Source organism: Temnothorax nylanderi, unplaced genomic scaffold (genome assembly GCF_030848795.1).
Source record: "Temnothorax nylanderi isolate EJ_2023f unplaced genomic scaffold, tnyl_v1.0 TNYL_tig0523_pilon, whole genome shotgun sequence".
Classification (NCBI taxonomy): Eukaryota; Metazoa; Arthropoda; class Insecta; order Hymenoptera; family Formicidae; genus Temnothorax; species Temnothorax nylanderi.
Window position 1 is genome coordinate 31,276 of NW_027249585.1, and position 15,019 is coordinate 46,294.

The 15,019-nt window shown below is 30.3% G+C and overlaps 1 protein-coding gene across 1 annotated transcript; it reads left to right on the forward strand.

The window, feature by feature from the left end:
* Positions 1-1,189: 1,189 nt before the first annotated feature.
* LOC139783632 (uncharacterized) lies at positions 1,190-14,753 on the forward strand. Its single transcript, XM_071722785.1, has 3 exons — positions 1,190-1,497; positions 11,718-11,980; positions 12,245-14,753. The coding sequence occupies exons 1-3, from the start codon at positions 1,395-1,397 to the stop codon at positions 12,281-12,283; spliced, it is 405 nt and encodes a 134-aa protein (XP_071578886.1). The 5' UTR covers positions 1,190-1,394; the 3' UTR covers positions 12,284-14,753.
* Positions 14,754-15,019: the final 266 nt, after the last annotated feature.

Genomic DNA, 15,019 nt, shown 5'->3' on the forward strand with positions numbered 1-15,019 from the left:
ACCACGCTCACAATATTTCCCGCGTACTCTAATACTAGTTGTTGGTAAACGGTTATTACCAATAATCCCAGCGAGTTTCATCAACTTTTTAGAAAAAATAATTTTTTAAGAAGTTTTATCGCGTGATAAGAAATGTTCATTTCGAACCGGTTGGTATCAAAATGAAGTCAGACTTCTTAGAGGTCATTATAATATCGTAAAAACGTGCACGAAAAATTGGTGATAAAAGGTCACAATGTCGGAGCTGCATGGTAATTTAGGGATATATTGATATGCTAATATATAAAAATGATAATTCTTAATTAAATGGCTAACGCATTGACGTTGCCTGAGACGGACATTTCGATCTTAACTTTATACATTACTTCATGCAAGGAGATTATAGAACGTAGCCAGTTGAAAGTAAATTATCTCGGTGCTCTTAAAATATACTATTTTCTTTTTGTAAAAAAAAATATCTGGACACTCATTTGGGGGACATTCGAGCATTTGTAATGTATAATACTATAAAATAAAATAATATTTGTGGAAATAAAAATATTATATAAATAAACTATTTTAAGGACAATTTCTACACATGAAGTTTAGATATTCTTCATACTCTCATAACGAAAATACATCCTCTATGATAATTTTTAGCATTTTTGAGTGAGTAACTCGTATTCGTCCTAGTGAACGTCAGAGAATATGGCGATTAACAAATAATGATTTGTACGATATATTTCTTAGCTGATCGAAGCTGATATAATCCTATTTCTTCCGCAATTGTGAATCTCCGTCACATACACGTGTATTAACATTCTGTATAAACATATTGTGCAGCTAAGTTTTGGCCACAAGAGTGCAATCTCTCTATAACGCTATTAAACCGAGATCTGTATACCATAATATGCTTCTAATTACCCTATTTAAAAATTTTCTTAGATTTCGACCTTAAAGCATCCTTTTGGCGCGTGCAATTCTCCCGGCGCACTACTCCCAGACCATATACCCGTCAATCTCCGTGTCCGGAATTATCATCAAAGTTCACGGTGATATAACAATGTCATAATCACCACCGCCACCATCACCTGGAAGCTATCACCTCCACCCACGGATATCACCTCCACCCCGCCATCTGCGTACCCCCGACATGCAGCATGCGTATTCGACTCCGGCGCCACTCCGGTTGCCGTTCCTAAAAGAGAGAACGCGCGCCGCTATCGTTCATTTACAACCACCTGTTCGACGGAGTGACATCGTCTCGTCGTACCTCCTGCATCTTCCTGAATTCCCTACTGCTGCGAGTGTTATTCCTACAAGAAAAAGGAAGCGAAGAGGTCTGAAAGAGCCGTTCCTGTGTCGACCATCCACCCACCCAGTTACGAAACAACAACAACAAGATTGCTGACAACATGAGGCTCAACGCAACTTCCTCAGTTCCTTCTTTCATTATTTGTTTTACCAGCACCGTGCTGGTAATCCTTATTTCCGTCAATCAAAAGGCGTACGCTAAACGTAAGTAACTTTTGTTTGTTAAAAAAGATCCATGTTAAAATTTTTGTGTAAAATAATCAACACATACATGTGTAGATTTAACATATGCTTGCTATGTTAATTGAACTTAACAAATTAAAAATGTAAAATTATTAAAATAATTTAAAAAATATGTTAAAGTAACACAATTTAAACCTATTTATTAAATGTGTTAAAATTTACAGAAAAAGAGTGTTGATTTTATTTTTCAATCTTAACTTCAACATAAAAGTTATGTTACTTGTACACATAATTAACCTTAAATTACGATCAGAATTACATTTTCTGTTGAAATATTTTAACATAGTATCGGTGTTACTATTTAACACATCCATATTATGTTAAATTAACACAAAAATTTGAATGGACCGTTTGGGAAACGTGATTTATGTTATATTTAACACAAATTTTCCAACAGTGATACCTTCCTCTTTAAAATGAGATCATGACAAAATCGATGTGTTGATTTTTATGGAAGATGTGATTTTTTTAAAGTCAGATGGGACGTATGTACCACTGGTTAACTCACTAAAGAGTTAAATTATACCTTTGTGAACGAGGTTATTATAGTACTCTTGTAGCTTGTGCTCTTTTCTTCTCGCGCTGTAAAAGGAATCAATGTTAAAAAAAAGAATGAATTTTTGAAAATTAAAAAAATTTTTCTTAGGTTTCTATGTTCTCTTATAAAGTAACGTTATAAAAAATCTTAATTTTAATGAGTTGTAAAAAGTACAATAATCGAATTAAAACGGAGAAAAAGAAATGTTAAAAAATAATATCATGTGTAAAACAAATCGGTAAATATTACAGTTTATTCCGTTAACTATGATGTTAAACATATCTAGTTTAATATTTTTTTGTTAAAGAAAAATAAATTTTATGAATACATTTATATACTGACTTTATATTAAAATATGAAATAGAAAGTAGAAGTATTTTATATACCTACCTACATCAAAATAGAGGAAAATTAGATTTTTTCTATTTGGCAAAATTTCATATACGCTTTATTATTAGTTGCTTTTCATAAAATGTGAAATATATTTGTGGAAAATGCTACTCTTTTGACACTAGATTACATTTGAGAAAATAAATATATCTTCTTTACTGATGTTAAATTTTATTTAATAACTTACCGTAAACAATTCTAATGCATATTTCAATATCTTTAGACGTGATATAACTTGAAACGTGTCCATATAGGAAATGTTGAAGCGTTTATGACATCTGTAAGTAAGTTAAGCTTGGATTGTTGCACGCTATATCTTCCTTGCACTAATTAATATTAAAATGTATACGCAACTGCGTTACTCAGTCTCATTTAATGTAGGATAGAAGTAATCCAAACTAATGATTTATATCCCTTTGATTATATAATCTGAATCTGTTTCCGCTTTCAAGCTCTTTTCTAATTATAAAGGTAAAAGTACGAATGTGTGTGTGTGTGTGTATTTACGTAAAATTGATTTCCGAATAGAAAACTAAACCTGTATTCCGATATATGTATACAGATAAACCACGATTTATCTCGTATTTTAATATAAAATCGATATTTCGTGAACAAATATATTTATGAAATTTCTTTTTCTTTAACGAAAAATATCAATTTTTTGCGCGACTGTTATCTACAAATGATTTTACGTTAAAATATTTACTTTAAAAAAATTATAGTTTAAGAAAAGAGCACAATATGTATTAAATTTGATATATTGAAATATTCTGTAGACGTAAAATTCAAAACAATTAAATTTAATTAAAAAATATATACATATAATTTCTGGCTTTTATTTTATTATATCTGCCGTTTATAATTATTAATTAGAAATTTTCAATCTGTAGCTACTAAATACATCAAAAAGCTGGTAAATTAATTTAATTAAGAAATATAGCATAACAACTTTATAATTTCACATTTACACGTATGACCTAAGAATAAATGTATTATTTAAATAATTGTAATCAAATTCATTATTTCAAGGCAAAACTTGAATATGTATATATGGCAAGGGGGTATTTCTGATCTGAAAGGATAAGAAATCTAGAGGTCAAAAGAATCGATTTCTCTTATTTTGTTTTTTTAATCATTATAGTCCTAAAGAACATGTACCTATACAAAACGGCTCACTGTCAGTAAAATTCTAAAAATTAATTATAAAGGTTTGAAGAGATCAGTGTTTTAGTCGCAGGTCGTGTATCCTATCTCGCAGCCTCAGTTTCGTGAAGAACAGTTTTAAAAGAACTTTAAACTAATTATTCAGGTTCTTATTTATTATTTTCGATGATGACAGTAACGATGACGATTCTTTTCGACGATGACTCGGATGACAGTTAGGGTAGACCAGGGCGAATCGGATCAATTTATCTTTCTCGGTAAAAAAGTAGTCAAAAACAAATTTTGTCATTTTATTTTATTATAGATTCTTAAGCTTTGGAACTTTGGCTTGAATTTCATATAATAAAGTAATACATAAACATGATATTTCTTATTGCACAACGAAAAATTGAAAAGAAGAGAATTATCCGATTTGTATGTACGTTTGTATGTAGGTAATAATTTTTTAATATAATATTTCGCTACTCAAATACTTTGTTGTAAACCCCTTATTTATTTAATTGATTTTTTAATTGTCGGAGCTTTTTGTACTTATTATTTTTAAAAAATTTTTAAATATATAAAACAGAATAATTTTATTAATCAATATTTAATTAACCGCCATTCTCTTAAAAAATTTTTTGATAAATAATAATTTATCAAAATAATTATTGTGATAGAGACGATATTACATTTATAACGAATAAATTGTTTTAACAAAATTTGTTTTATTCCATTTTGGATGGATCAAAGGTATCGTCAAAGGAGGACAATGCAAATTGATTTTTTTAATATAAAAATCAACAATAATTAACTTTTTTATATCATAAAATATCAATAAAGCCCTATGTAAAAGGACAATTCTTTAAGTTTTTGTTTCTTTAAAAAAAGTTCCCTTAAATAAACACCTAAAATCGAGATATCTAAGACCAGAATACCCCCTTAATCAAAATACTGGGCGACAATAAGTCTCTTAGTCGTGAACAAAGGAGCAATAAGTAACAATGATAAATATATAATCCGTAATACGTGCTCCGTGAGCAAAGCTAAAATTATTTGCGAACGATAAAGGAACAACTCGTTTCGCGAAGTCGTTCGTTCCATTACCACCTGAAACGAAACTGATTAATTGAGCGGCTTCGACCTTCTTTTCCAGCGCGATTGAACAAGGTGGTTTTTTCTTTCCACAAATGGCTATGTTTTTAAAAGTTTTACAGACGGACGTAGCTACAAGAGTTCTCATTAAGCAGTTAAGCACGTTTTACCTCTGTTTCTCAATATAAAAATGCGTCACATTATTCCCGATAATATAATCGCAATCGCGTATGTAATTATTCGTTGCTTATGTTAAATAAACAAATGATAAAGTGAATTTCATTAGTATTAATGATCAAGTACTTAGTTCACGGATTTGTCACTGATTTTCGACAAGAAATTAATCAAAACGATGCCAATCATTCTGACCCCGTAACGTTTACTTAAGATGATTACAAACATGTCATTTGACAGATAATACATTTGCACATATTAAAGAAAATACCAGTATTTCGTGCCCGACCGTTTTCGATATACGTTCGTTTGCACTTTAACCGCACCTGGATTCATCATCGCTCATCGAAAATACACGTCACGGCCGGACAATTCGAACTTCAATCTAGGCAGCCGCCATATTTACAGTGAAATGGACTGGCGTATTGCGTAATTCCATTCTATCCATCCGGTATAAATCTACCAAAGTGCACTTCACCGTGACACCTTACGCGAGTAAGAATTCCAACATTACCATTTTCGGTTAACTTGCGTTAGATATTTGCGTTAGATATAATCTGTAATCCTCTAACAAGAGATCCTAAAAATCAGTTGCAGATAAGTATGTCTTATATAAACGTATTATGTATAACTTTATATATAACACGGTACACATAATATAATTTAATGAAACGTAAACTCTTTTTAAAAATTTAAAAACATGTTATCTTTTTTTATTTTTTTTTTCCTTCTCTTTTCTCGTATTATTTTTATATATCTCTGTTTTAGGCGACACTCAGAATTTATCAACGTATTATCATTATTAAGTACGTTAAGATAGTTTGAATACGTTTCATTATCAAAAACATAACACCGTTTTCTATCTTCGGTACCAGTGTAATCAAAGCTGATCAAAGCTGACCGTGCAGTCTGCAGTTCTCTCGTCCCTTTCTGCGCTGCGAAAGGGCTTTGTGTTTCAGAAAAATGGAAAATTGTTCGAAAATCTTATATCTTTCTTGGCTTATGTATATATGCTGTCGCACATTTGCACCATATTGCATTTTTGATTTTCACAGAAGTTACGAAAATTTTGAATAAAAATTTATATGGACTTCCAGGTCAGTAGCTTTAGCGAATGTGAACGCGACATATTTCCATTTTCATCATTTTGCACATGCTTCGATGATTGTATATGTGTAACGCGTCGCGTTACAAGATTTGTCCCACTATATTATGTATTTTGTTTCTCGCGTACTTGTTAATTAACGCAGTTTGCAAGCCGCAAACCTGATCAAAGAAAGTCGAGGGCAAAAGTAAATAACATAATTCTTGAATATTTTTTAAAATAAATTTTAACATATCTCAAACTTGCAAATAGGTATCAGCATAATATTTATCGTTTTTCATTATACTTACGAAATAAAAGTATTAAGCGAAATATATACAAAATAGAGATTAAAAACAGGAAAAAAATTAAAAAACCGTAGAAAGATAATGATAAAAGTAAGATGACCTTTTTTTCTAAAAAAAATTCTCCAAAAATCAAGCTGTGTCTTTCCTTTTATAAAACCTCGATTTGCTTCTCGATGAACGTAACGACGTTGCGGCTACGAATAATCTAATAAGACCCGCTAAGTTAAATGCTAACTTTTTTACGTAAAGCGTTTTAACGGTTTTGTCGATTATGCCGATTGATCATCCGACGTGCAAAAACGTACTTGTCAAATCCATTTCTATATTTCCACGGGACGTTTATGATTTTTGAAGGATAAAACTGTACCTTTTAATAACAATGTTTAAAATTAAACACATTAAAATCAAAATTAATATTTATGATAAATATGGACAGGCAAACGATTAATGCGAAACAACTTGAAAGCAACGATTATATTAAGGGCTATTATAGATGCACGACGTATATTAATAATATGCGCGATATTTGCCTAATAGGTATTATACAACGGACCTGAGCTATTTCATTAAATACTAACTACGATGCAATTTTCTCCACCGACGGCTTTTAACACCGCATAATATGGATCAATCAAGTTATTAATTTTTGATATGATAACCAGAGCATTATTAAAACTTTATAAAAGACTTAGCAATCAAGATGTTGATTAATTTAACAATATATACAAAATTAACAGTACCTATATCCAAATCAATTCGCCAAAATTTCTGGATACGAAAGATTTTATTTTATAATTAACATTTATTCTAAAAATTGCATAATTCCAAGGGATGTCGGAATTAATCGATAGTTTGATTTCTATCTGTTATTATGCATAGTTTTGTCTTCGATAATTTCTATCCTCGCGTTAATCCTACGCTCGTATTAAATTTCAAGCCAACGTAAGGATTGATAACCGCGTCACGGAAACATGAATGCTATTATAACATTTCGTAGCCGCGAGAGTTAACGGATTTGACATTACAATGAAGCAACGATAATTCGCTTTTACGCGAGTTTTGCGTAGAATAGCGAAACTTCACGACAGCATCGCAGAAATAATCTATTGCTCGCGCCGAGACACAAATAGAAGTTGAGCGGACGTATGCAGTCGTCAAATCTACGATGTAACTATCTCATAACTTTACATCGTGCATTGTTACAGTTTCCAGGAAATAGAACGATTGATGCCACTATATATCTAATCTAATTATGTCCGCTATGTGTTTCGTAATACTGTTTAGTATTATTTATTAAATACAATCGTTTTAAAATAATTTTACAAAAAATTTTACTTATTTTTAAATTAAAATATTGAAATCTTTTATGTTATTTATTTATTCAAATCAAATTTGTATATTGTTCTTTTGGGAATTAAACTCCGCTTTGGATGAATATTTTAAATATATAATTATATAATAGATATATTATATTATTATATTCGAAATATACAAACAAATGTCACGAGCGTAAAGCATCGCAAAAGATCACGCATATCTACTTTAACAATTTAATATTCAAATTATTATCTAATAATTATCAAATAATATTCAAATAATAATTATTATCGACAATCAGATTTTTTATTGTAGACAAATAATTCAAGCGAAATCAAAACCAGACAGAAATAATTGATTTACAACGCTCGATCTTTCGATTTATTCCTACTACCGACGCCGACGCGACGTTTCTTTTTATCGTTTTGAACGCGTGAATTGATCAAAATCGCATTATTCGGGTTATCTGCGGATCCACGGATCCGATACACGAACATTTGAAGCGTCAGATCCGAATCTAGGTTTGCGACGGAGTCGGCCGGAGTCGTAGCAACCTAGATCCCTCGCGAAAGTTTGACAATCAATCAAATCATTTGAATGAAAAATTTCTCGCATGCGCAATATATCTAAGTGTTTGATATTTCACACAATCTAGCGTATGTGATATGATTATGATAGAAAAAAAGAGAACTGACGTATCACAGCCCCTGAGAAATTACATTTTCAATACTCTCCGTAAGTTGTCTGTGCCAACCCATTTCAATATTTCGATTCTACGCGAAGTGGAAACGACCAGTCGAATGTCAGACCGACGAAACAGTTTAATGGCGATATGTGAAATATAAAAGCGTTGTTTAAATTATAGTTTTTTGCAAAACGGCAAAGCTAAAAAATAAAGCTATTCGTAAACATGTATAACAAACATACTTTTTTGACAGTTTGATAGCTTGATCTATTTGCGTTGGCTCTGTATTTGACTACTGATTGACTATTTATTCGTTTGATGACGTAGCCCTTTTACGATGTCGTAGGAGAACATTTATCTCGCTTTTTACTATTTATAGGTCGACTAGAATATTACACAATTATTAATATATGCTTACATAAATTGGCTTACATAGCATTGATAACGATAATGGGAAATATGTAATAAATTCCTTTAAAAAAATCTATTTATTATACATATATGTGATTTCATACTATAAATTACAAGAAATGTTTACCCGATCACCAGGTTATTTAAAAATTCGCTTTATTAACGCTCGAAAGTCACACTGCGGTCTCAGAAATCCCAATGATATTTTGGAACTATGTTTGAAACTATCACTTATATTTTTAATGCGTATTTTTTGCTAATATAATTTTTATTAGCGGATTTTATGAGAACATTTGAAGCGTTAAATCCGAATCTAGATCGCGGCGGAGTCGGCCGGAGTCGTAGCAACCTAGATCCCTTTTGAAAATTTGACAATCAACAATATCTTTTATCTGGTGTGGCTGCATTCCAATATTTATTGTGAGCAACTGTAAGTACAGAAAATCTATAGTATATGTGACATAAAATATAAAAAAATATAGATTTTTAGTACTAACAGTGAACATCGGAATGCAGCCTAATATGTCACAACCTAATCTATTTATTGTCAAATTTTCGAGGAATCTAGGTTGCTACGACTGCGACCGACTCCGCCGCGAATCTAGATTCGGATACAACGCTTCAAATATTCGTATATCTCATAAGATCCGCGGATCCGCGAATCCGCGGGTAACCCGAATTTGAACCGTGACCTGAAGAATGTTCGTAAACTTAGGTTTACTCTCATTTGCCGAAAAACAAAAAAAAATCTGATTTAACGAATCAGTATTATCGAAACAATTCCGCGGACATCTTGATTATAGAGAATTAATTAAAAAAGAATAATCTTATAATGCTCAAATGATTCAAAATTCAAAATCAATAAATAAATGAAAAGACCACAGAGCCGCAACAAGATCTTAGTGTCATAATATTTAATTTAGTCAGATAATTAATTTTAGCATACGTTCTGACCTGACATTAGACCTCAGTGCAATAGATTAAATCAATTACATCAATAAATAAAACTTAAAATCAGAACACACATTGTCGCATAATTTTCAGTCGGAAACAAGTTATTCCTCGCACCCTTGACGTATAACATCACTAGTAACTATTTTATAATATTACTCTTGGCATGAAACACAATGGGTCTTTTTACCATACCTATACTATTTTTACGTCTCGACTTTCAATACTTCCCTTCTCGATTTTTTGAATTTAAGACGAATCCGTTTTCGACCGAAAATTATGCGACAATCCGTGTTCTGATTTTAATTTTTATTTATTGATGTAATTGATTTAATCTATTGCCCTGAGGATGGCCTAATGTCAGGCTAAACGTACGTTAAATTTGTCAATTATCTGACTAAATTAAATATTATGACACTAATTGTAAGATCTTGTTGCGGCTCTGTGACCTCTTCATTTATTTATTGAAATTAAAAAGAATGTTCAACAGTTTTGTAAAATAAATATAAAACAAATTAACATGAAAAAAGTATGAAATAATTAAAACAAAAATTATTAAAAACGATTGCGAAATTAAAACGTAAATAAAACAGTTAAATCAGAAATAACAACATGATTGAAAATCAAAATAATTTATAAAACAATTTTATTTGTAGGTCATCGTTCCTTATCTCTATTATAAAGACGCATTTCACAAGTAATCATGGGACCAACTTTCCATGCAATATACGGATCCACGCAAACGGAAACTAGTTTTACGGGTTAAGTTACAAAAACATTAATTAATGAAAAACACACTCAACATGCATCTTGAAGTTTTTAAGACTTTAAGTCAGCAAGTTGATTAGCTCAAGAAAACCGTAAACATGTATCAAAAAAATCTCATTTTGTTTTTTATTAACTCTATATAAAAATTTAATATGTTATGTCTGCGGTATGTAATAATTTTGATGTTTTTATAAGATGACTTAAAATTAAATAAAATAATAAAATTTCATTATTTATTTTACTGATGGAGCAATTTATATGCAAAAATAATAAAAATAAAGAGATTTAATTTTAATAATAAATTTTTAATTGTTTGAAATATTTATAGATTATATTACTTATATATTACAAAAAAATACAGAAAATATAGAAATATATTAAAAAGTTACATTTTACTAATATCCTCTGAAAATACTGAATTAACGAGAAAAAATGAATTATTTCTTTACATACTGAACTGTCATACCAATTATTCGATAGATAACTGTTACCCGATAAATGTGTATAATGATGTAAAAATGTATTTACCTATCGCTTTACGTAATTCACATGCAAATGTCAAAATAATTTAATTTCATAACGGCGCTAGTGTCATTTTGTACGACATACTTCAGAGTTGTTAATAAATTATTATTCTGTCTTTGGAGGATCCTGCTTTTCTGCTTAAATAATTTAAGCAGAAAAGTTCGAAATTTATCCGTTCCAGACACAAATTTCGGCAATTTCCAAACTGCGCACTATTACCCGCTACTTTCATTTTTGCCCGACTTTGCATCGTCCTAAATATTGCTCAATAAATATTTAACAACAAAATTATTACCAAGTATAAGTTCACATACTCGTAGAGACAAACGTTTAAAGGTTCCATAGCTGCATTTAAATTAATTGTAACTATAAAAGCCATTATTAACAGATTTACAGACCTTAGGTGCGCACTATTACCCCACTTTCCCCTACAGGAAATTTTTCGGGAATTGCAAAACAATTTTTTAGATTTTTCCCACGTATAATACTTCAATTTTCGTTCAATAGAAAAATTTATTCCTCAGCAGTTTCCGAGGAATAAAATACATTCTCCGCGAGAAAGTTTCTAAAGATCATTATGCCTATCAACAGACACGAAATAGTTAGCGATGAAATTTTCGAGTGTGACATTCGCATCAGTATATATAATGTTTTGACAAGAACACAAATATCTTTTGTGCGGACCTAACCACATTTAATAAAATACATCATTATATACATGTAATCCAAATTACTATCTTGATTACGCAAATATCTTGTGCGACTAATGCCAATAATTAATTTTATTAACAGGTGGTTGCGCATCATTTGGGCACTCTTGTTACGGCGGTCATGGCAAAAGATTCGATTCGACTATGCAGCGCAACACTTTACAAGACCGTGCCAGCCAGAATGTTCAAGAAGCGCCATTACCGAATGACAAATTATTTTACGTTCTTTCGAACAATGATAAATTACGGAAACGACCTGAGGCTTTCATGGAAACTGACGAAGACGACAAGGAAGACAATCAGCAAGACGACGTTCTTCCTCTATCTGCTATATTGAATCAATGGGTACGTGTGTTTCTATAACGGATAAGCATTGAGATATAATAGAATATAAAAACTAGTCTATAGATAGGAAACAGAATGTTCTCTAAAATAGCAGAAGTTCTCTAACGACTGAAAAATAAGAAATATTCTTGCGTTAGTAGAGCCTCTACTTTGTGCTAGTTACAAATTGTACGAAACTATATAGAAATAAGAAAGGATATTTTAGCTATTTAAATGGCACGAGGCAACAAGGACAAGAATATCTAATAAGGCTGTATTTTTCAGATGGCGTTGCATCCTCGCTCCATTCGACGGAAAAAATGACTTTGTAGGAAAAAACACGAAAAAGTGAACATATATTACTGGCATGAATAATTATGTTATAAAAATTAATAATTTATTCCATATATATATTTTTCTTTAATTTCAACATTATTTTATCAGAAAAATGTGTGCATTGGCTTTTAGTTTCAGTTCATTGTTATAATAATTATTAGATTTGTTAAAAATTCTATTAAAAATTAATAAAATAATATGATATTATAGTTTTCATATTTTAAAAAGCTGTATTTTAATTTTGATTGACAGTAATGTGGACACTGTAATTTGGTCAGTAATTTGGTCTTTCACTTTAGTATGAAACGTGCGAGTAGTTATAATTAAATATAGTAATTATAATTAAATATACTAAACCGTATCTGCCGTATCAGCCGTATCAACCATATCAGCCGTATAAGCTAATTAAAATCTTAATACAAATAATTTCTTTCGGCTATATGATAGACATTCGCTAATGTAAACGAAATTGCTTAGTTTTGGCATACGCCCCTTTTAGAAATTTTATGCAATTTTTGATTGGTTATTGGGCAGTTAGACTGAATTTTTCTAGTAACTGAACAGAAAACTGTTTGGGATTCCAATCAAGATGTAACGCTTTTCGCGCAATTACTGCACAGCAAAGATGTACAAATTCTGAATTTAGTTATGTTACTTAGCAGTTACTTAACATGCAGGACAATATAACCTGCATATATCTGTATCTTAATATTTTTAATAATTTATTATTGTAAATATTATTGTAAATGAGGTATTCTATATGACACTATCCATTTTCGGATCTTCCATATTTCATTAATAAAGTCTTCATTAGACTCTGTATCAAAGCTTTAATTCTTTTATTTATAATTTATATCAACAGAATAATCTGATGTCTATGACTACGATAGACGTAAGAGCCTACGTTTTGTTTTCTGCCATCAGCCTACGGCTGCGTTCGGAAACGCTACCCTGAGAGTAGACCCAGGTGAGTAGTGATAGCGGCAGGATGCAAGTAGTTTCCAATGACTATTAATTAATATAAAAATACATAATAATAAAAATATATAATCAAAAAATATAATAGAAGAATCTAAATATAATTAGCATCGATTATTATTATAAATTAGCGGTAATAGAATTCAGCAAATCAAGCTATGAATTCATGAAGTCGTTCAAACGCACAATTCGCCACCGGAAATAAGTTGGCGCTGGAAGCTGGAAGTTTTTATTTTTTTAAATAAACAATAGCTTAAACGATTGCTCTTTAATTACTCCTTTAGAATCAAGAATTGCTCTCCTTTTAAAATTAATATTTTTTAAAATATTTACAAAAAACGTAAAATTTATAATTATGACTCAAAAACATATTTTTAATAACTTTGTGCAACTAAATCCAGCATAAAATGATTGCTTCTTGATTGCTCCTTATTGCTCCATTATTACTTTAATACTTTATTGCATTTTTATTAAAAAATTAACAAATTTATTATTTTACAAGTGACGACGCAGCTATATTGCTCTATTGGGATATTCAATCGCTCCATTCGTATAATTAATTTTGTATGATACTTTAGCATTTTTATTGAAAAATTAACAAATTAAAGGCCGGATGCATTATGCGTTACGCAAAAGTTTGTGCTCCGTCCTTTAATTTGTTAATTTTTCAATAAAAGTGCTAAAGTATCATACAAAATTAATTATTGAGCGATTGAATATCCCAATAGAGCAAGCGAGGATCAATTATTCTACCAAAAATCAATATTGGTTAAAGAGTTAAACTCTTTGAAATATAGTTATAAACAACAGAGTTGTTATATTACGTTTGAATATATCCGCCGTTAGCTGCCGAGCCATATATAGTTGCAATAGGCAGCTGCGTCCGTCACTTGTGAAATAATAAATGTGTTAATTTTTTAATAAAAATGCAATAAATTATTAAAGTAATAATGGAGCAATAAGGAGCAATCAAGGAGCAATCATTTTATGCTGAATTTATAGTTGCACAAAGTTATTAAAAATATGTTTTTGAGTGATAATTATAAATTTTACGTTTTTTGTAAATATTTTAAATAAAAGAAAAGTGTACGGGTCAAGTTTCCGAACGCAGCCTAATACTGCAGTTAAAAAGAGATAAAGAGTGAATAACCGAAGGTTACGGTTAACCGACTTTGAAATTCACGTGCAATTTCTCTCGAGATTATTATATCTTTTATAATTTTTAACGACGTTATTTTCCGTAGATAACCGCGAACGCTGCATAAATCTTGTCGCTTGTCGGTAACGTTTACCATCATCATGTAATAGCAAGTTGCTCTTCGTTTTATCGTCCGCTGTCGAAAAATCAACGACACTTTGTATTCGGGCAATGTTAAATTATAAAAATCTGTCGAATGTATACATTAAAAGCACCTATCTTGATGTTTATGATGTTATGATATTTTTTGCAAAATAAATGTCTATTAATGTCAAATTAGAATACGATTCTAACAAATATTATTGTACTGTTAATAATTATTTATTTATTATTTTTACATTCCTGTAATAATTGGAACGAGAAACATAGAAATTATGATACTATCGGTATCGATACTATTACATAATAAGCATATCTATTTTATTTTATTTATTTATCTCATTTACGCGTAATGTGATGATAGTTTGATTAATTATATGTATACATATTTTTAGTAATTTACAACTATGATTTCTAGTAATGTAATGATTGCTTAAGTTGCAATCAAC

Bases quoted from the DNA above. Each gene is read 5' to 3' on its own strand.
- LOC139783632 (XM_071722785.1), top strand. From the start codon at position 1,395: ATGAGGCTCAACGCAACTTCCTCAGTTCCTTCTTTCATTATTTGTTTT. The intron at 1,498-11,717 runs GTAAGTAACTTT...TTTTATTAACAG, and splicing joins TCAAAAGGCGTACGCTAAAC to GTGGTTGCGCATCATTTGGG. The intron at 11,981-12,244 runs GTACGTGTGTTT...TGTATTTTTCAG, and splicing joins CTGCTATATTGAATCAATGG to ATGGCGTTGCATCCTCGCTC.